At 51.6% G+C, this 20728-nt stretch overlaps 6 protein-coding genes across 6 annotated transcripts; 2 read left to right on the top strand and 4 right to left on the bottom strand.

Annotated features, from left to right (window-relative positions):
* Positions 1–104: 104 nt before the first annotated feature.
* On the bottom strand, positions 105–2867 carry GCG54_00003853 (Oxidoreductase OpS5; the record flags this gene model as incomplete). Its single annotated transcript, XM_045403914.1, has 8 exons — positions 105–236; positions 301–407; positions 466–640; positions 880–1419; positions 1477–2257; positions 2309–2441; positions 2510–2766; positions 2839–2867. 8 exons carry the CDS (start codon positions 2865–2867, stop codon positions 105–107), a joined length of 2154 nt encoding a protein of 717 aa, XP_045257114.1.
* A 1307-nt stretch (positions 2868–4174) lies between these two features.
* Positions 4175–16100, bottom strand: GCG54_00003851 (putative alpha-L-arabinofuranosidase B; the record flags this gene model as incomplete). Its single annotated transcript, XM_045403912.1, has 4 exons — positions 4175–4693; positions 4752–5588; positions 9520–11007; positions 15303–16100. The coding sequence occupies 4 exons, from the start codon at positions 16098–16100 to the stop codon at positions 4175–4177; spliced, it is 3642 nt and encodes a 1213-aa protein (XP_045257112.1).
* Positions 7403–9169, top strand: GCG54_00003852 (uncharacterized protein; the record flags this gene model as incomplete). Its single annotated transcript, XM_045403913.1, has 3 exons — positions 7403–7811; positions 7870–8283; positions 8340–9169. 3 exons carry the CDS (start codon positions 7403–7405, stop codon positions 9167–9169), a joined length of 1653 nt encoding a protein of 550 aa, XP_045257113.1.
* A 747-nt stretch (positions 16101–16847) lies between the features above and the next one.
* Positions 16848–17287, bottom strand: GCG54_00003850 (uncharacterized protein; the record flags this gene model as incomplete). The annotated part of the gene is made up of 2 exons (XM_045403911.1): positions 16848–17032; positions 17083–17287. The coding sequence occupies 2 exons, from the start codon at positions 17285–17287 to the stop codon at positions 16848–16850; spliced, it is 390 nt and encodes a 129-aa protein (XP_045257111.1).
* A 659-nt stretch (positions 17288–17946) lies between these two features.
* On the top strand, positions 17947–18679 carry GCG54_00003849 (Isochorismatase-like protein asqB; the record flags this gene model as incomplete). The annotated part of the gene is made up of 2 exons (XM_045403910.1): positions 17947–18423; positions 18494–18679. 2 exons carry the CDS (start codon positions 17947–17949, stop codon positions 18677–18679), a joined length of 663 nt encoding a protein of 220 aa, XP_045257110.1.
* A 139-nt stretch (positions 18680–18818) lies between these two features.
* On the bottom strand, positions 18819–20427 carry GCG54_00003848 (uncharacterized protein; the record flags this gene model as incomplete). The annotated part of the gene is made up of 3 exons (XM_045403909.1): positions 18819–19574; positions 19597–20322; positions 20359–20427. 3 exons carry the CDS (start codon positions 20425–20427, stop codon positions 18819–18821), a joined length of 1551 nt encoding a protein of 516 aa, XP_045257109.1.
* Between the last annotated feature and the right edge of the window lie 301 nt (positions 20428–20728).

Raw genomic sequence — 20728 nt, 5'->3', positions numbered from 1 at the left:
ACGCATAGATGAAGCGAGGTCTGGCTCATGATATGGAGACGCGGGATCACAGCTCTCAATCGTTGGACCACATTGCCATTGCCGATCGAGCGATGAACATCGCCCTAAGGCTTCAACATCGAAGCAATTTCCTTCTTCTCATCAAGAATCTCATCTGCAATGGCGTTGGTTCGAACAATCTGGGCATCCTTGCTATCGAAGAGTAAAGCAATCTGCTCTAAGCTGGGTCCTTTGGTCTGTTTGAAAAAGGTGGTCAGCACTCCGGCTTTGAGAATTTTGACACCAAAGTAGGTTTCTCACCTCGGGGAAGAACAGGTAGACCACGAAAGTATTGAGACGAGACCAATCGCCTGTAACGCTGAATCGCCACATGATGTTCGTCAGGACTTTGTTTATGGCAGTGTTCGCTTTGACACTGAAGCATACATGTGCCACGAGGCATTGTTTTTACCGGTCTCAACGCACCATAGTGCAAAAGCCTCCTTGAACACCAACCAGTATTGCGGTTGACTTCTCTATAAGGCACAAACTCTGTATAGACGGCTTGAACTGTTGCACTGGCGTGTCCGACGAGGCCGAACTTGGAACATGGCTTCAAAATGTTACGGAGCGCGAGGTGCGGATTGAGTGACAAAATCAACTTTCATAATATTTAGTTAGCAACAAAGTATGATTACGATTAAAGTCAGCTCTTGGGCCGTAAGAAATCGCTCAAAACGCCAAACTCCTGCCAATGTACGCGCGGCCGTAGCAAAGCTTTAGCCATCAAAAAATGTAGGATCATGAAAAAGATTTCTTCCGGAGTCCACTGTCAAATGGCAAGGCATTTTCTCCCCCGGAGCTTTGATACTTGTTCCAAGCCACGCATCCATCTCGGACAGCGGTTGGGATATCGTGCGCCTGGACTGCCTTGGGCTTCACCAGGAAGTTGGCAATGAGACCTGGGCTGGCATGCCAAGCCGTATGACAGTGAAAGCTCCAGGTACCGGGGTTCTTCGTGTCGAATTGAACAACAAGATGACCGTTTCGACGAAGTAGTTCTGTGTCGGAGCGGGCTGGATTCTTCTTGTTGATGATTGAGCCGTTCCAAATGCCGTCGCCCTCGGCGAGGATCTGGAAGTTGCCCCCATGGATATGCATAGGGTGAATGGAGAAGGTGTTTTGGACAATGACTCGAACGTGGCGTACGTCATCCGGCACAGTTGTAAGGATGTGCTGCGGCTGGGAGAGATAGTCCGTTTTCCCGTCGGCTGCCTCCAGTAAAAGAGGTCGACTCCAGTCAGCTTGGAAGGAAACGTTGTTCATCAGCCACAACCAGTTGCCAGTTGCATTTGTCTGGTAAGTCACATTGTAGAAGACAGTCATGTCAGGCTTCGCGACGCGCTTTCTGAAGAGCGGCTTCACCTTTGGTAAGTCATACTGCAAGACTCTGTCAGCTTATTGTTCATCGCAATTCCGGTCTCAAGTAGGACTTACATGACCACAAGATGATGTGGGCAGCGCATATGGAATTTCAAGTGGAGCGGGAACGGGTACAGCGTTTGGCAAAGCCTGGTCGTAGAAAATAGTTGCAATAGTCTCCCAGACGTAAGTGGTGGCACACCGGGTTCTCATGCGCATCGCGTACGCAGACGTGGGATCACCGGTAGCCTTGACGAGAACCTCAGCTCTACCACCTACACCAAGAGCGATGTAGTCGACCTCATATGGCTCAACAGGCGTCCAGTCCATTGTCGTCACAATAAGCTTGTGGTTATCAATCGAGAAGACTTGGATGGCCTGGGCACCGGTGTTGATGAGGCGGAGCTTATGGGTCTTGCCAGTCTGGAACATAAACTGTGGCTTAGGGGCATTGTCGTGGCATGTGGCGTTGGTTATAGTAGGAAACTGATACTGCGACTGAGAACAATCGTACGGGTTCATGCCGTTGATGAGCTGGTTCGCCGAATGTGGGACGGTCACGTTGTCGTTAGTACTTGTCGAGATGGCGCCCCATGCTATGCCTTCGTAGTCCCGATGGTAGAAGTCGGAAAGCATCACAGGGCCGAGGTCAATATCGTAGTCGTCGAACGTTGGGCCGTGGATAATGATTGGACCCCACAGCCCTCCGGCGTACTGGAGTGCGTGATGGCCGTGCCACCAACTTGAGCCATAAGTGGAAGCCTTCCAGCGGTAAGTGAAGCTTTCACCTGGTACGATTGGGCATTGAGTGATCCCAGAGACGCCGTCCATCCACGGGGTCCCTTGTTGATGGATTCTAAGCCATCGTTAGTGAGATTCCCAAGAGATGCTGAGCTTGAAAACCCACCCATGCCAGTGGATAGCTGTGCCCTCTTCCGGGCCAGTGATGTTATTGTGGACTGTGACCTCGACGATGTCACCCCAATTCGCCTCGATCTGAGGCCCAGGAAACTGTCCGTTTATAAGGAGAAGTTCTTGTTCTGCAATGCAATAATAACGATGTGAGCAACGGGACGGTCCGAGTGAAGGATTGCGCAATATCACATACCAAATCCATCAGGGGCTGCCCAGGTCCTCTCCACTGTCCACTCATATTTGCGAACAACGCCTGTGTCAGGCACATTTTCCGGGTTTGACTTGCATGTTCGGCTACCCCACGGGGCGTCCTTCTTGTCCCCGGCAGGGTCGTAATCTCTCCATCGAGGCAAGCCGGTTGCGGCTACGTAAGATACCGAGGTCTGTGTGCGGACTTCTTGTGAATGTGCTTGAGCGGAATGTGGGAGGCCAGAAAGAAGACCGAAGAAGCTGGGGAGGTTAGCGTGCCGGCGATTGAAATCGGCCCCCAGGGCCGAGTAGGACTGCAGAACATGAACATACCTTAGCGCCGCTGGTACCGACAGCTTCATTGCGCCGGCTTAGGTATACGATTGGGAAAAGAAGTCTCTTTTGCGGACACAAACCAATTGCGTAGAGAATACAGTTGGTGATGGTCAGACTCGGTGTTCCATGGCATCTCAAGGCACACGAACGTCTGACCTTTATGTTATTCGAGGAAAACCCGATGCACGATGCGGACGGGCCGGACCAGTCGGCGACAATATTCTAGATGCCAGCAGTGCCTGCGGCTGAGAACACCTCGCCAAAGCCACAATTTAACTCCATGCCTGAATTAGTTTTCGAGGTGTCCACGACGTGGTTCTAGCACATCGGGTAGGTTCGTGGCGCTAAGCATGCCAAGCGCGGGAGCGAAAGGGAAGGATTTAACTGTTTAGACCAAGACTATGCTCAGCTCGGGCGACCCGACTCTGGGGTCCAATTTGCATGTCTTGGAACGCATCCTCAGAATGCGGTCCAAAAACGCGCTGGGAACAAGAAAGCCTAAATTTGTCTTACGTTTGCGTCGTGGTAATGGCTGCACCGTCGTGGAGCTACTGCAAAACTGGTTGGGTTAGCCAGCGCCACGGTATCCTCTTTGGACGCATGTCCCGGAACTGATTGAGCGCCAGCTACCAAAGAAGCAAGGCAGGATAGATGCGTTCCAGACGCAAGTCAGTATGCGTTACATTCAGTTTCTGTAGAGACCGCAGATACGAGCTTATCGAATGCAGCCCGAAAACAGCGTGCAGGGCTGAGCCCACGTAATAGAGTAATGGTACGACCACAGAATAGCGTACATCCTTGTCGAGTGTCTTGGGCGGAAAGTCCAGGATGACTCAGATATCACAGCCCCCGAAGGCACCAAGAGCTCCAGATGACCTGACAACGTTGGAGGCATGCATGATGATCATACCAGACATGCGCTGGAGTCTCACGAGGCATCACAAGGCGTCGTCGGAAAGAATGAGCTATTCACTGCTGCGGCAGGATTTACGCTCTCTGCTACGTTGCAGGCAGGAACCCGACGGTGTACAAGTGACGGATGATCTACAACCTTGCATGATTGCCAAGTTCTTTCCAGCGCTGTCATACCCGGTAGAACATCACCGAAGAACTATTGTCTTGGGACCGTTGAGACTGGGTCGGAATGCCATCATTGTAAATTTATAAATGCAAGTCATATCAACCTGTTGGCGTATTATGCCCAGAAGAAATACCCAAAAACTCCAGAAACCTGCTAGACCCGGTGTAAATGCATCATTGAAGCCAAAACCCAAAACAAAAGTAATCTGCCGTCCACGAAATTACAAGCTGCCGTGTTGCAAAGCATAGTTTACTAATGAGTGATTCTCCAGAAGTCTTTTTGGCCAACCTGCTTGATTTTCGCAAGAGCAACCAGAAGTCCACCAACAAGCATGGTTGTGCCAGCGAACAGCTGCGCGTACAGAAAGTCGCCTTTTCCGAGAGTAACGAGGCTTCCGCCGATAGGTGGACCAGCCAAGCAGGCAAAGCTGACGACGGTGAAGACCATGCCGATTCTGACGCCCAGTTTTGACATGTCGGATGTGACCTCGCCCATGGATGCCGTGAACAGAGTCTGTACCGCGTTGACGGTGAAGGCGTAAGCAATGACCCAGACAGTGAGACCAGTGGTAGAGTGCACGCCGATCCATGCATAGACGTTGAGGCTGCTGAGGAGGGTCGAGATGACCAGGGTCCTCAGAGGCTTGATAGACTTGTCGGCGAAATACGGGGGGATCAGTCGTCCCGTGATGCCAACTGCAGACATGATGATCAGAATCGTCAAGGCACCGCTGTCATCAAGGCCAAGCCTTTTGCGGCCAAAAAGAGGGACCTGCAGAGGTGTTAGCACCAAAACGTATCATTTTGCAAATCCAATCAAGCCTGCTTACATAGTAATATGCAAAGTACGCCCCGAGCAAGGTGAAGAACATGCCAATCGTGAAAAGCAGATAAGGCAGCTCCTTGAAGGCAGCCAGCTCAAGGAGCGGCCCAGAGGATCGCTTCGTCTCTTTGGGTCGTGAGATGAGAAAGATGATGACGCTGTTGAAGAGCACCAAAAAGCCCATAGCACGGAGAGTCCATGCGATGCCCACTGCAGGGATCAACTGGCGTGCCATGATGGTGAAAATGACAGCTCCAATGGGTGCACCGCAGGAGCTGATGCCGAGAGCAAGGCCGCGTTTCTTGGTGAAGTACTGCGAGACTAACCAGACAAGGGCAGTGAAGTGCATGCCATTGCCGATACCCGTTGCAATTCCCTGAGAGAGTAGCAGTTGCCAGTACTTGTTAGACCAGGAAGCGCCGAAGATGCCACCGATTTGAAAGATGAATCCAACCAGCAGTGTAGTCCTAAAGTACCCGGCGTCGATGGCCCTCCCGCTGACTGTACCGAGGAGAAACAGCAGGAAGATTTGCATGGATCCAATCCATGAGACGTCAGACGCTGTTGACCCATGCAACTCATCCACGTAGAAGGCTTGGAAGACACCAAAGGCTGTAATGAAGCCGAAGCCGTCGAGAACGAGGAGGAAGGCAGACAGGACCTGTAGCCAGCCAACAAAACCTCCGTCAGGTGCGTCGACGATGGCCTCGGACTTTTCCTCATCGGTATGACTTGATGATTTTTGCCCTTCTGAATGCCTCTGGTCGGGCTCGTATGGTTGGAACTCTTGGTTGCTCAGCATATTGGTCTGCTTGTGGGTGTAATGATTATCGGTCAGAGTCATCTGCTCTGGATCTGCGGCTTGCGCCCCGTATTCGACTGCGGGTGGGCGAACGACGTTGTCCATGGTAATGAAATTGGCTATGATGATGCAGATAGGAATGATTCAGTCAGAACGTCCGCGGAAAGCGTGGACTAGGCGATGTGTCAGAAATCGACAGCTGGAATTTGATGAAGCATTCACGGTGTCAACGAGCGGGGGCATGGCTAAGTGTTAACAAAAGAAAATACTCCATCGCGAGTCCGCGTCTTCATGGCAAAGTTGCCGGTCCGTTCACGGCGAGTAAGTTGTCAAAAGTCGATATGCACCGGATTTAGAAGCACTGGGCACAAGCCATGACCAGCCTCGACCAAGACGCCGGCGAAGCCATGCTAAGCCGTCTGCCAGCCTAGACTCAGCAAGCACAACAGATAATCCGGGGCGTTCAAAAAACTCCCATCGTGGTCGGACAGATTATTTCGGTGCATTTGCCCTCCCTCCCAGCCCTAACAACCTGCCGGTGCCTAGACATGCACATAAGAAGCGCTAGAATATGTCGTGTCTTGCAATTGGGCTGATCATGCCTGGCCTGGCACTAGTTGCCGACGGCTAGTTACTTGCAGCGACGACAAGCGCTTACGGCTAGGCGGTATCATCCTAGCGGGAATGTCCTTGTAAACTGCTGATGTCCTTGGCATCTGATGATCGCATACGATCTAGCGGGAAGACTGTGATTGGACAAGTTCCCCAAGTGTCATGGCTGACAAGGATGGAAACCCCTGCCATGAGGCCTGACAAAGGGAGCCACATATTTGGCTTGGCTGATACTTTTCTACCATGCAAGTCATAATATTTTCTATACCGAGCCTGCTTGACCGTTTGAGGCAAAACTGAAGTCTCAGCCAATGGCCAGAGCTTCTACATCTGTTTTAGCTGCACTATTTTATTGTCTGTATAAACAAGCCATGCAGTGATCGACAAGATCGCATCCGCTCTGCCAAGTGCAACGATACATGCCGTCCCCACTTGACGGACAAAATCCCCGCCCGCCGGTTTCTCAGGCGTGAACTTTACGGAATCCAAGTACCATATCCCCGGGACCAACTGCCAGCGGATACAAGTGCTCTCGCAGGGGAATAGCAACTACAGAATACGAGAGCTCGCACAATATTTCGTAACAGAATGACGACAGCCGGCATGTTTCTCTGGCGCACCTGGCTCCATACCATTCGGCCAAGCCAGTTTGATCGGCTGTCGTCGGTAACAATCGCTCGGTATGCCCGTTCTTGACCGACACGAAGGTAAGCTTGAGCCTCGATCTTGAACGTGGCGCCCGGTCCTATTCCTATTTTGAGGTTGACTGAACCTTAAGTCAGAATGCAACCACTCTCGCACAGCAGAACGTCAGCCACAGGTCAAATGGGGAATGATGGGGAATTCTTGGCCCAGACTGTGCGTGTTCGACGTGTTCAGCCTTCAGCTTGGGGGCCTCTGGGGTGCCCAGCCGGGCTAGTCCGGGCGCCACGTTTTGATCCAGTACTCAGGTCTGAAAGTCTCCGTGCAACACGCTGTATGCATTCGGCGTACTGGCAGCCAGGTGGAGATGGCCTCAGCCTTCTAGAACTTGGTTTCCAAGTATAAGAAGATTATCGCCAGACGCCTGATTTGGGGCTGAAAAAACAATACAACAACCACAATCACAATCGCGACTACAACTCAGTGCATACATCTTATAATAATCGCTGCATCTCCTTTCCTCTGATACAGCTTCTGCTATCAGTCCCTCTATAGTCATCTACCCACTGGTTTCCTATCCTTTCCTTTCTTAGTCTATCACAATGGCTGTCACCGCTCCCATCGTTGCTCCCAACCATGACGACCCCAAGAAGATGGTCATGGGCGGCAAGCCGAAGCCTAAGCCTCTCCTACAAGTCCAAGCTCCTTTGAGCTGGCAAAAGAGTGTTCTAGCAACTCTCGACACTGGCTTCTCACCAGTGGACACCAGCAAGCTCAAGAGTCCCTTGAGGGCATTCAACATTAATATGATCTCCGACCTTGAGATCGGTTCGCCAATTGACTCTTCCGAAGTCGAGATCCAGAGTCCTCTCAGAGCTTTCAGCATCAACTTGGCATCCGACGACGCCGTCCCCGGCTCCCCAATCAACCCATCCGACCTCAAGAGCCCTCTGAGAGCCGTTAGCATCACAACGGGCCCCGCACTGTCACTCGACGCCGCCTCAAGCCAAGGTAAGCAGCGCCACCAACAACGTTGCATCAACACAAGTAGCTAACTTTTGGGTTGCAGATAACTTCATTGTTGCAAATGATGAGAAGATCAGGCTCCAGAGCCCTGCTGATATCCCCACACCTCCCCCCGAGGCGTCCTCCGAGACTGAGATTGCCCACAAGATCATGGACATCTTCCAGTCTTACGGCAGACACATCCTTCCCGAGGGCGAGACTGAGCACACCTGGATCGGTCGCAAGATGTTCCTTCCCCGTGTCGAGCAGTACATCCGTGACAACGTTCCCATCAAGATGATCATCCCTTCCTTCCCGTGGAAGAGCATCAACCGTGTGGACAAGGTCATTGGTGTTCTCCCTGATCTCGGTGAAGACCTTGCTCTTGCCAGACTCAATGCCCTCTGCGTTGACATCGGCAAGGTGTACCAAGGTGGCGCCGAGGTCCACATTGCCACCGACGGTCTTGTGTTCAACGGTATATCTTTCCCAATTTTTAGCCTCAAACCCGCTACTGATACTAACATTCGATAGACGTCGTTGGTATCTCAGACGATGAGACCTGGGAGTACGGGTCCACTCTGATGGACATGGCCGCTAAGAAGGGCTACAAGGGCATCAAGCTTCTCCGTGTCATGGACTTCCTGGGCATGACCGACGGCCTCGGCCCTATGACCAAGGAGCAGTACATGACCCAGGTCGACGAGGCCCGGAAGCAACTCGAGTCCCAATTCGGCAATGCTCTCGAGGAAGTCCGCAAGATGATCGACACCGACAATGACACCCTCATGACCTACCGCGGCTTCATCCGCTTCCTCGAGGTCGACCTCCGCAACAGCCCTGTCGCCGCGCACGCCACCTCCGGCCACAAGTACCGCAAGGTCGTTAAGGAGGTCGCCATGAAGATGATGATGCGCGCAGAGTCCTTCACCAAGATCATCCTCGCCACCTGCCCCGACTACGTCCGTCTCTCCATCCACCCTTCCAGCGGTGCTGTCAAGCTGTCCATGCCGCTCCTTGTCGAGAAGCACAACCCTGAGGGCTTCCCTCGCACTCCCTGGCACAGCTGCATTGCCGTCTCTCTCGACGGCGGATACCGCTCCCTGCACGCTCGCGATGTTCGGGACACGCACGACTTGGTCATGAGGAACGGCCAGCCCTGGTGCTTCCGCGAGAAGTCTGAGCTGTTTGATCTTGGCGACAATGTTGAGATCGAGCACATGTACCCTTGCGGTATTGAGGTTCGCCCTAAGGATGGTGCATCGGGTGCCAGCCTCGGTGAGGCAGCCAAGGAGAAGTTGACGAAGCTGGCCAAGCTCCAGCCCGTCAAGGCTGTCGGCTTCGCCGATGCTTCTACCTTCTAAGTGGAACTTTCTGCTTGACTTTGGTTTGGGCCGGCTAGGAAAATGGGGAACAGGACTCACGGGTGGATGGAATTTCTTGGAAGCATGGCATACGGGACAAGGCGTTTTTGGGATGGCTTCGTGATATGCTCTTACACATAATAATATGCATATGAAGACTGGATGATGCTCTTGCTATAAAGAATCAAATGCTAGACAATATTCGTCACATTTATTTGATCATCACTTTGCACATTACATAATACATTCTCATTCATCATTATTCTTCAGTTAACTTAAATACAACTCATCCTCAAACTATCTTAACCCCACGCAAGAGAGACTCTTTAAGCGAAGCTAGAGGCAACAACGAAGCTGGCGTCGTCGTTGAATGAGGTCGCAGAGTCGAAGGTGTGAACTCCGCCGTTGCTCGCCGCATAGCCAACGTTGTTGTAATGGCGGAAGTAGCGAGTAGGGTAACCCCAGGCGCGGATGGACAGACCCTGGCCGTTGAGGCCGGACTGAGGGCAGAAGGTAGCATCTTCCTTGAATTGCTTGGTGCCGTCGTTGGCAGCGATCTGGAGCTCGAAGTTGTAGTGGCGGATGTAGCTGCCGGCGGTATCCTTGGACTCAAAGGAGTAGCAGCCGCTGTTACCAAGACCGGTGCGGACGGTCCAGCTGGCCTGTTGCTTGAGAGCTGTGGCGCTGGAGGAGGTGACGACCTGGGTGTTGACGGTGGCGCCGGTGTGGGCGATGTATCTGTCGGTGTAGCCGGAAGTGGTGACGCGGAAAGAGTACGAAGAGCCAACGGTGAGGGCCTGTCCGCTGACGAGGGAAGACGTAGCGTACTTAGCCGCCACGATGTTGGCCTGTACCGAGTTCTCAGTGGCATCGGTGGGGTATCCAGAGGTCATGACACCCTCGTAGAAGGTTCCCTGGGCGCTGATGCTGTTGTCACCGCCAATTCCGAGAATGATGGCACCCTCCTTCTTCATGGGGTTGTATCCAGACGCCGTCGGGCGAACGCCGCTGTAGTAGGTCGACAGCGAGCCCGACGCGGCGTTCGCACCGCGAATAGCCCACAGGTTGGGCCCTCCCTTGATGACCGCGGTAGTGAAGCGGGTGGTGATGCTTGGATCATTGGCATTGTTGCCCGAGCTGACACCGGAGAACAGGCCGTTCTCAAGATCGGCCATGATCCACGGACCGCTGCCGGAACCGGTGCCCCAGATGGTGCTGTCGCCGAAGTAGATGGCCTCCATGTGGCCGTTGCCGGTGTCGGTGCTGCTGGTCTCAGCGTTCCCGTAGTCAAAGCAGCAGCCGCCGTTGTAATGAGTACCGTCAAGAACGGCGTACATGCCCTCGGCCGCGTCGCCGGTAGCGGTGCCGCTGGCCTTGTTGTTGCGGTATCCCGTGCCGGGAGAGATGAAAACGCCGTAGGCCTTCTGGCCGTTCAGAGTCACGGGTGCACCAATGGCACTGGCCAAGTTGTCGGAGCCGTCCGCCTCTGGGCCCTTGAAAGCACCTCCCGGCGCTTGAGTAAGATGGTTTCCCTTTCCAGACTGATCGTAGATGATGGTGATCAAGCAAGTAGTGCTGGCACAGAAGGTGTCTTGAGCGGCAGCATTGGCAACACCGCCAGCAGACAGGGGCGCAATGTTGAGGGTGACGCCATCAGAGCCACGCTTGACCTGGTACAGCGAGCCTGAGTACGCGCTGTAAAGAGCTCTAGTAGTGCTGTGAGCCGCGATGCAGGGCGTGCCTCCGGAAGAGTAGATATCGCAAGGTCCGGCAGATACCAGGGAGCCGGTGGCAGCGAGGCCCAGGGCCAGGAGGCTTGGGCGGGAGAAGACGTGCATCTTGGATCAGTCTTGGCAGGGGAATGAGAAGCAGAACGGTGGAGCTGGATCGCCTGGTGAGCATCTAAGACTCGATGCCGAGAAGCTGGGCAATGCTTGGCCTTTTAAGTGTCAACAATCTTCATCAAGTCTTCCCGTCTTTTCATGATTTCTATGAAGACGTCTCGTTCCTGAATGAAGAGCAAGGGGTGGCACGCGGTCCTCCAGTGACGGTGAATTCCTCCAATAATTGAAGATCGGATTGATTGACTAATGCAACCTTCCCCACTGGTGATACGCGTCCGCTTGGACTCGCCTTGACAATGTACCATTATTGATGAAGCGGATAGCCGAATTGGCTTAGGGTGCGGGGTTGGCGTTGAAATCCATCGCAACAGAACCGGCGCCGGCAGTCCTTGTCTTTTGAGATGAAGCGGTCCAATAGAAGGATGGCGTTCCTCCAGAAGACTGCGCGATTATATCTCACGAGCAAGACAATTTGATCGCATATGAGAAAAAAAAAAAAGCTCTCGTAAAAGGCAGTTAAAGGCGGGTAGATCTCGTCCAAACTGTTGATCTTGAACTTGTAGTTTGCGAATGCCGAAGTACCCCAGACCCCAGACCCCGGACCGACCCCAGTGAGTGGAGAAAGCCAAATCATGGCCAAGAAATTTGTGCCCAATGGCGGAATGCGACAAATGCTTGTTTTGGAGAAAACAACAGAGAACTTGCGGGGATGTGCTAGCTGCCGTCTCGGCGACACATGGGATAAACACGTAGATGGCACCTCAATCATGCCTAGAACAACTGTCAATGCTTCACATAAACGAAGATCTTTCAAGTTAACGACGATCTCTCCTCAAAACCAACGACCTCTACAATCAGATGAGATATTTCAGTCATATGTGCCGTTGTCTTCAGAAGTGGCCGCATGCTTGGATCTGGCGGATTTTCCGACGGTCGCATTCGCTCAAATTGGCCAATGGAGCGCTTAACAGCCACACGGTCACGAGGAAGAGTCCGGTGCCGACGTAGCCGTGCTAAGGTCTCAATGCACGCCAGCGACTGGCGCATTTTGCGTTCCCGCAGGCCCAGTTCAGCGCAGCAGAAACTAACCATTCAATGGGTCGCCAAAGTCGAGCCGCGCCAATGGGTGAGACGGCGAAGGACACGATCAGGCCAGGAACCATCACGTGTGAAAGAGCGCACGGACAAAGATCCGAAGTTTGACGATAGACCTGCCGAGATCCTTGGTGGATGCGGGACCGATCGAGATGGGCGTGAAGCCGAGGCGCGACTGAGAGGAAAAGGGGAATTATGATGACATCTTACATAAGTGGCCGGCTTTGGGGCCGGGACATGGGCCGAAGCCTGGTCTAGAAGCAGAATCACGGTTTTTACCACGATCCACAGCCGCTATGGAAGATAGTTAGGTGAGGTAAGCGACGATACATCAGCTCTTCTCGAATTCAACTCAGTCGTATTTACTTCTTCCACTGGCGACTGCGAACGGCATTGTCTGGCATCCAGTTTCAGTCCATGTTGCGATAGTATTATCACGCATTCGCGAGGTCCTCTTGACGTCCTTTGCCATTTCGTCCAAGACTTCATAAAACAAGAAACACCAGAAACATCGATAAGTAAAGTGAAACTATCCTGATAGATAACAATCAAGAGACCGCGTATCTTTTTCTGTAGTATAGCAGCTGCTTTTCCTGTAGCTTTGCTCTACCCTAGTGTCACGATTGTAGTTACCGATTCTATTGTCGTCGTCGTTACCGTCTTTACCGTCGTGTTAATCGTCCTCGTCACTACTATTGTCTTGTAGGAGTAATGCAGTCCACAGGAATTATACTATTAGTCGCGCACACATAAGAAAATTAGACGGTCACATAATTTAAATAGAGATGGCAGACCGTACTCGATTTTGCTTGAGACTCCTGAAGCTAGGTTATTTTGGTGTTTCGAACTCTTGTTGGTTGTTTCCTATAAACAGCCATCTGGATTGCCAGTAACAACTTCTCTTCAACGCACAAGGGTCCTTCGAGCGAATAGTCCTAATGATTGAACCACACAATCATTCAAATAGTAGCTAGGAAAAGCCCCCGCCGTTGCTGTCGCTCCCTTGCCTACATCATCCTTTGGGGAATCAGGAAATGATGGCCGTTCTGTAGTAAGAATAGTCCATCGTCGTGACAGCATTGGTTTTGCTTAACTACCAATTGCACGCAGTCTCTCCGGTCGGGTACCAGATTATGGAGTTCGTGAGAACGACGCCACAGTTGCCGAGATCTGCCCGAGCAGCGTTGTAGCATGTTTTGTGGCCGACATCATGCCAGATACGGTGGGCTCTGGCGTGGCCGGTGTCGACGCAGATGCTCTGCTTGCGGCCGCACGAAGTGAAGTCGAAGCATCCATCGCCGCTGATCTGGATCCTTCCGCACTGGCCACAGTCGTTCCAGCGGCCATAGTAGCCCCAAGTTACTATGGCGCCGCCGTTCACGGCATTCACGAAGCGCTGCGAGAAGAAGTCGAAGGCAGCGTTGAAATCGGGGCAATCACCCTGGCCGCAGGGGCCGCTCCTTTTGGTCAAGCCGTTGGCATCGGGATGAGCGTCGATGAACTTGACCAACTCGAAGCCCAGTGTCGTGTTGGTGACGTCGATGGCCCCCTCGGGGGTATACGGGACGAAGTCTTCAAGCTCCTTTCCTTTAAGCGGCTTCGAAGCCTCGGTCACAGCAGACTCCGGGGCGCCGATGATGGCCGTTGCGGTGGAATCGGCGGACAGCGGACTGGCGTGGACGCTGACCGCGGCGACGGCAATGGTGATGAGGATTTGTTTGAGGGTAGTCATGGTGAGATAGAATTCGACTGGTGACAGAAGAGAGGGTGATTGGCAAAGTAGAAATCCAGTAAGATAGAGAAACCAGCCAGTGACAGACTTTTTCCGGTCTAAGCGATGCTGGACACTCTCATTGCAAACGATGAGAAATGCTCCAAAATTTATAGTCTGCCGACCTGATACCTCGCTTCAGTTATCTTCGCTGGAGATGACTGAGCAAACACACTCGATATGGAATCAGTTACACAATGAGGTTCGCTGTGGCTCTACATCATGTGGTCAGCTGTTAGCTGCGTCGTAGGATTGCGGCGTTGCCTGATTTGATTCTCCTAGTCTCCAAAGTTTCAATTCTTGTAGTTGATAATTTCGTTATTGTGACAACGTCTCTGCGGGTTTTGAAATTGACACCTCTCTTGCGGTTAGCTCACTGCGGCTGACAACAGACTCAGAAGCTTTTTGGTCGGATGTCCCGTTTGCGATTAGGCAAATGCGGCACGGATGGATCTTTTGCAAGGTTGCTTGGGTTTTAAGTGGCAGCCTGGCAGGGATGAAGGTGAAGAGGGGAGATGGTGGGATCTGGGATGGAACTCCCCTGACATGGTGCGGCCTTTTATACACATGATTCTAGAACGCAGTCTAGAGCGATTTGTAAATATCTAGTGTTGTTTGGTGGTCTACAATTGTGTGGTGGCTGCACATTGGGTTGTGCAGCACTGCAGTAGCATTTTTAAACGCACTCAAATGCCTTATATCCTTCGCTTCTATGTTTCTAGTCTAGACGTTGGACCTTGAAACAGAATGTATGCAACCTCAATCTGAGTGAATGCAAACCTTGATTTTCCATCTTCACACGGGAAAACCATTCCAATGATGGATTGATCTGGGTACTTCAAGGAGCTCATCGTTTAATTTGGTGCTCAGTTGATTGCACGATGTATCACTTCTCCGTACAAAGGGGCCTACATTACTACTAATGACCTAGCGCTGATGCATATTCAAGACTTATGGGGCGATCAACCCTGTTCAATAGTCTATTCAAAATGCGGAAGGAGGATATACCCATGGGAAAATTAGGAATTGACAACGGACTCCGGCGCCAAGACCGAACAGGAAACTCGTATGAACCATTTGTCTTGAACCGAAAGAACGGTCAATTGACAAGTCTGCTTTGCCCTGAAAGCTTCATGTCGTAAGTTAGACCAATATGGTCATGGTTAGGGGATATGATGGTATTTGTTAGATTGACCCCATTAATGAGTAGACTTTTGTGTTTCTATGCTCTGTGTTTTTGAGTCTTGTGAACCCTACGGGAAATGAGAGTCCATGAGATTGTCGGTGTCTTATGAGCCTGAATGATCATGGAAGATTCTGTGATAACTTCACTTCAATATTCTCCATGACAAATGTCAAAACCTCCCAGCTACTCGTTTTAGTACATTAAGCTTCTCAACCTCGCTAGTCAGATAATCTCAACCGGAACCCCTGGTTTCAGCCACTTAACCTTGTCGTCAACACCTTCATCCTTGAAATCCTTAGCGAGTCCTTCCTCGAACTGAGTGAAATGACCCCACGACTTGTCGTAATGCATGGGCACCAAGTGATCCGCCTTGATCTCTCGGAACAAATGAGCCGCCTGCTTGCCGTCCATGGTGATCTGCAGCGGCGTGTCCATGTCGGGAAGCTGCACATGAGCGAACCCAAGATTCATCATGGCGACGGGAACGTGGAACCTGTCGGCAATCTTGGTCAATTCGTCGATGAAGACCGTGTCGCCGGTGAAGTAGATTGCGTTCGGCAGGTTGTTCGGTCCAATCCCGAAGTCATCCGAGGATACCAAAAAGCCAATGCATTCACCGCCGGGCATGTGCTGGCACGGGGTTGCTGTGATGCGGAAGACCTTCCCGCCGATGCGTCTCTCAACAGTGTCCCATGGCTTCATGCCAACTACCGCCGGGCGAGGTGCGAGATTCTTGGCTCCGTCCATGGTGGTGAAGACGTGTCGGCCGTCAAGTAGCCTACGGCCCAGCTCGTCGAGATTGTCGGGGTGGTCCTCGTGGCTCAGGAGCACTGCATCGATTGGAGGAAGCTGATCAAGCCTGAGAGCGGGGTCTTCGGTGTTCTTGAGGATAGTGATGCCAACATCCCAAGTGGTGCCTGCTGGTGAAAAGAAGGGGTCGGTCAAAAAGCGTACACCATCGATCTCGAGGATAGCAGTCGCAGTTCCGATGTGAGTGATGCTCACTTTCGGCTTGAAGTCGGTCACCGAAGGCATTGCTGGAGGTTTGAAGAAAAGTGGGTTGTTAGATCGGGTTGAAAGGGTTATCGGTGAATCCTGCTACTGAAAGCAAAATCTGCTGGGTGCTGTCGCTGTTATTATGTTCGTTGAAATGTTTCGAAGTGTTTCTTACTTGGGCTGTAATAGCCCCGACACTTCTCGGAGATTTCAAAGAACGCTTTCTCGCGTCTGAAGATCCCATGACTTGCAATTTGCAACCATGATTCAGCAAGGATCGTTTTGACAAATCCATGTAAGTCGCCGATTACCAACCCAAAAGCATCCGATGGTTGGTAGCCCCGCAATGAGTAGACACCATTCATATGTGGGTTGGAACGTGGGTTCGACAACAAGAACGTTAAAGTCGCTTGCCCTTCAGTAAAATGATGTCATCGGTGGCAGGTTCTCCGCCTAAATTCCGTAACCATCAATCAGCCCTGAGATTCTGGATCTCGTATTATGATAAACTGCGGTGACAGGAGGGGCTCCCACTGTTACGATAACATTCACAATTCACGTTCCATTGAACGCGTTTGTGAATGAGGTTACAGTACGTTCATGGACTTTCAGAAGGGCAATGATTACCATGTGTGGATATGGAGTCATTCATACTCGAGAAGCCGCTCGTTCCTTATGTTTTGTAGCTATCATCTGTGCGCTTTCTGACATAGTGAGGTGGTTTTTACAAAGTATGCTTTGCACTATTGTCATTGGTTTTGACTAACAAACGAGCGTTTGCCTCAATCACAAAAGCATAGCCATCGTAGTGAGAACCGGACCACCCCACAGGGTAAAGAGAGGCAACTTCATGCCGACCTGGAAGTAAGGGATGCCTATGTACAGGGAAATAATCACATTGATCCAAACTGCCAGCTTCTCTTCCATCAGCTCAGGGGCACCATGTTTGGCCCACTTAAGGTTCAGTAGGGCTTAAGAATGGTTAACTCTGCTAACGCGACAAGGCTTTCTTGGATTTTACCGAAAGTGAGAAGCAAGGAGTTACAACCGTCCCAAGCTGTCTTGACAATCGCCTTGGGAATGGAATACTCGGGATCGGATGGTATGGCTTTGATAGCGCCCTTGATCTTGGTCTCGCCGGTCTTGAGATGCTTGGGGAGGATTACTACGTTGAGGAAGGCAGCAGTATAGAAGAAGAGCGGTTTCCAACCACTGAGGCCTAGCATTGTCGTGGTAGGTAGGTGGCGCGTGTAACGGCGAAAGAAGTAGATTATGTGAATGACTATTCACAGAGCTGACTAGAAACTTCACGATTGTAGGAAATTGGTGGTTTTGATGTTGGACTCTTCTGTTGTCAGCTAATTACACCAGGATTCTGTGTCTACCGCGACAGATCGAGGATCCATCCGCTTGCGTCCCCCCCAATTTCGTTGTACAATCAACTGGGAATCATGATTACAAGCCATCACTAATCGGCAGGAAGATTTGTAAGTTGTCAAAGCCCAGAGATTATAAAGCATAGCATCGAAAGTAATTCATTGTGAACCATGTTGAGTCATGAGGTTTACTTTCATCGTGGTGCAGGACGACCGGCGATGGATGAGTGCTCCTTGGCAAGTGAGACGCTGCGCTAGACCAAAATAGGCTTTATTATTCGCCAAGACATCTCCATTCGGCGTTCATAGCAAACTTTGGTGGCTTCCGATTGGCCATCTCCCATTGATTCGAGGCCCTCGATCGTTCTCCATCATGTGGGGGAATCTGGTCTTGGCGGAATATGCTACCTTACTTGGCCTAGCGTCCTCCACTACCGAGGGACCCATGCCCACCATCACAGACCGAGATCCCGGCTGGTTTCTCTATGAATATGACCCAGGAGCCAGCAATGATCCAGGCGAACTGCCACACAATTTCTCTTATTTTCTGCTCACATTGCTTCTCGAAGTTTCGGCTTACAACAATCACCATGACGTCTGCAGTATCTATGCGTTCCATGCTTGGCGTGCCACCATCCACGGCCTCCACGAGTGACAGCGTCCTAGTCATCATTGACGCTCAAAACGAGTACGCAATTGGAAAGCTTCCAGTCTCAGATGTCGAAACATCTCGGGCAAAGATTGCCTCCTTGCTTGAGAAATATCGCGGCGCAAAGGCTCCGGTCATCCATGTCGTCCACGAATTCCCAGCTGGCGCGCCAATCTTTGCTCCCGGCACCGATCTCGCTGAGGAGTTTTCAGAGCTAAAGCCGCTCGAGGGGGAAAGCGTGGTCACTAAGCACTTTCCTGGCTCCTTCACAGGTACAAACTTGGAAGATTTGCTGAAGGCTGCTGGAAGGAACAAGGTGGTTTTGACTGGATACATGGTGAGATGATTCCAACGAAGGGAGTGTGTTGGGATTGTACTAGACTGACTAACTTTCCCTTCCTCTACAGGCACACGTTTGTATCTCAACGACAGCTCGACAGGCTAGTGAAAAGGGGTGGGACGTGATCGTTGCTGGAGATGCTGTCGGTGACCGCAATATTCCTGGATCAAGTGCGGAGGAGTTGACCAGGGTTTCTTTGGCCGAGATTGCGGACGCATTCGGTACTGTGGTCAAGAGCACGGATATAGAATAAGACGATGCTATCAAGTGAAGGCATCAGCATGTTGTCAATGCCTATTTTTGGATATTACATCAGTCCTATAGTCCTTGTTATCTAACTACATCTGGGCATACTCGAAGGCCGGTTGGCAAGGTCTATCGTAAATCGAAGATCAGCTAATAATGATCGTGCTTCTATGCAGCAGTAAAACATCCTCATATCCTCGTTCGTATATGATCTCAGCATTCTTCTTCAACTGCTCACAAATGGCCTCATCACTGCCTCCAAACATTTGCAACGCACTCCTCGCAATGTGCAGAGGAAAGAAGGCAGAGGCTGTGCCGTAGAGTTTCATGTCCTCTCGCATCAAATATCCAGTACATGCAAGGATATAAGTCGACAGTTGGATAATCTTTCGGTTCACCGCTTCGCTGTCCGGGCGCTCGCCGTCTATCAGGAGACAGTCCCCTGAGATATCTAGGCGCCGTGCTGTCAATCGCTTTATCTGAGTGGCGCAAATGATCCAGAACGCCCAGTAGTGACTCAACGAGTTAGCCACGGTGATGTTTGGGAAATCAAAGTTGGTCCCGGCCGTTGAGGTTTCTGGTAAAGGCGTAAAGTCTCCCACAGTCATATTTACTGACTTGTGCCAGCGATCCAGGCGGTTGATGGCTTCCACAAACTGGGTTACAGCTTGGCGAGGGACTAGTCCGTTCTTGTCGCTGCAGCGATCAAGCATTTCAAGAATGGCAGGTATGGCGCATGCCTCGCTCAAAAGAGTCTGCAGGGGATCTTGAACCACACCGCGAAACGGCTCTGTTTTCCATTCAGGCGCTCCGAGAAAGGTCGATTTCCGGGTGTCAAAGGCATGGAGAATCTGAGATATTAGCACAGATAAGGCCATGAAGATGAACACAGTGTTGCCATACTAGAATTGGTCGGAACCCAACAAAAAGCTTATGGGGTGTTCCAGATGCGTAGAATTGAGGCGGGCGGAGTTGAATGAGCTCCCCGATGCCCCTCGCGTGCACTGTTGCTGCAGAGCTTGATGTGGGAAAGAATTTCTGCGACATTCTCCTGTCAGTAGAGAGAGCGAAATAGGGACCAAGACTGCACACCTCTGATAGGAATAAGCACATGATGGCTGCGGATATCTCATCGTAATTGTTCGGATCATCATTGGCGTGTGGAATAAGCCGTCCTACAGCCTTGAGTGCTGAGGAGTGCGCTGCAATGGCTTCATGAACAGGGGCTCGCCCGCTTGGGCCTCTGGCGACCAGCGAGATCCCCAGAGCTTTGATGGCGGAGGATAAAGGTCCGTCATGTCTTCCATCTCCTCCGATAAGTCCTGGGAGAACTTCCACCCATGCTCCGCATATTCTAGACTGTGAAAGTGCTGAGTTACTGGACATTGAGCCCAACTCGTTGGCAGGGACGAAGTTTTGGACGCATAGTGAAAGCACGTCGCTGAGCGGCCAGGTCAAAGCCCGAGTCGGAGGTATCGGCTTTTGACTTGTGTTGTTAGGGCGTCTATTTTGACGTGGCCGCTTCTTTCGTTGGCCTGAAGCGACTGAACTGGGTGACGTGGGTTGTCGGAATACAATGTGTTTCTTGTACCCTGGACAGCCGAGGCCGGACAAGACACACTGAGAGCAGGATGGCTGCTTTCCGTCGCACTGCCAACCGAGGGGTCAGTCAGGTCTTCCTCATACTTTGCGGGCCCTTACGCCAAGTTTTCGTCTTCGGCATTCGTCGCAGACTGTATGTTGTTTGGTTTTCATGTTCGGTGAGTAGCCAGACCTTTCGTGAACATCTATCGCCGCAATTCGACACAATTGGGCTGGTCTCTCTGCCCATGATGATGGAAGGAGTAGCTTCCAATGCGACGACGTGGGGCCGCTGGGGTTTTTGTGTCCAGGGGTACTCGCATCCAGCACTGACCACTAACGCGGTTCGGTTAGGGGCTCCCTCCCCACCGCCAAAACATGTAGAAAGTCAACAAAATCTTTCAATCTTCCATTTGATTCAAGCGTGGCAAGATACGGAATCTTTTCAAATCTGATGTAGTTGCATCTTCGCTAA

The sequence above is a fragment of the Colletotrichum gloeosporioides genome (genome assembly GCF_011800055.1).
Source record: "Colletotrichum gloeosporioides strain Lc1 chromosome Unknown consensus_103, whole genome shotgun sequence".
NCBI classification, from domain to species: domain Eukaryota; kingdom Fungi; phylum Ascomycota; class Sordariomycetes; order Glomerellales; family Glomerellaceae; genus Colletotrichum; species Colletotrichum gloeosporioides.
Note: the sequence above shows the minus strand (reverse complement) of the source record. Positions and strands in the feature narration are given on the sequence as shown.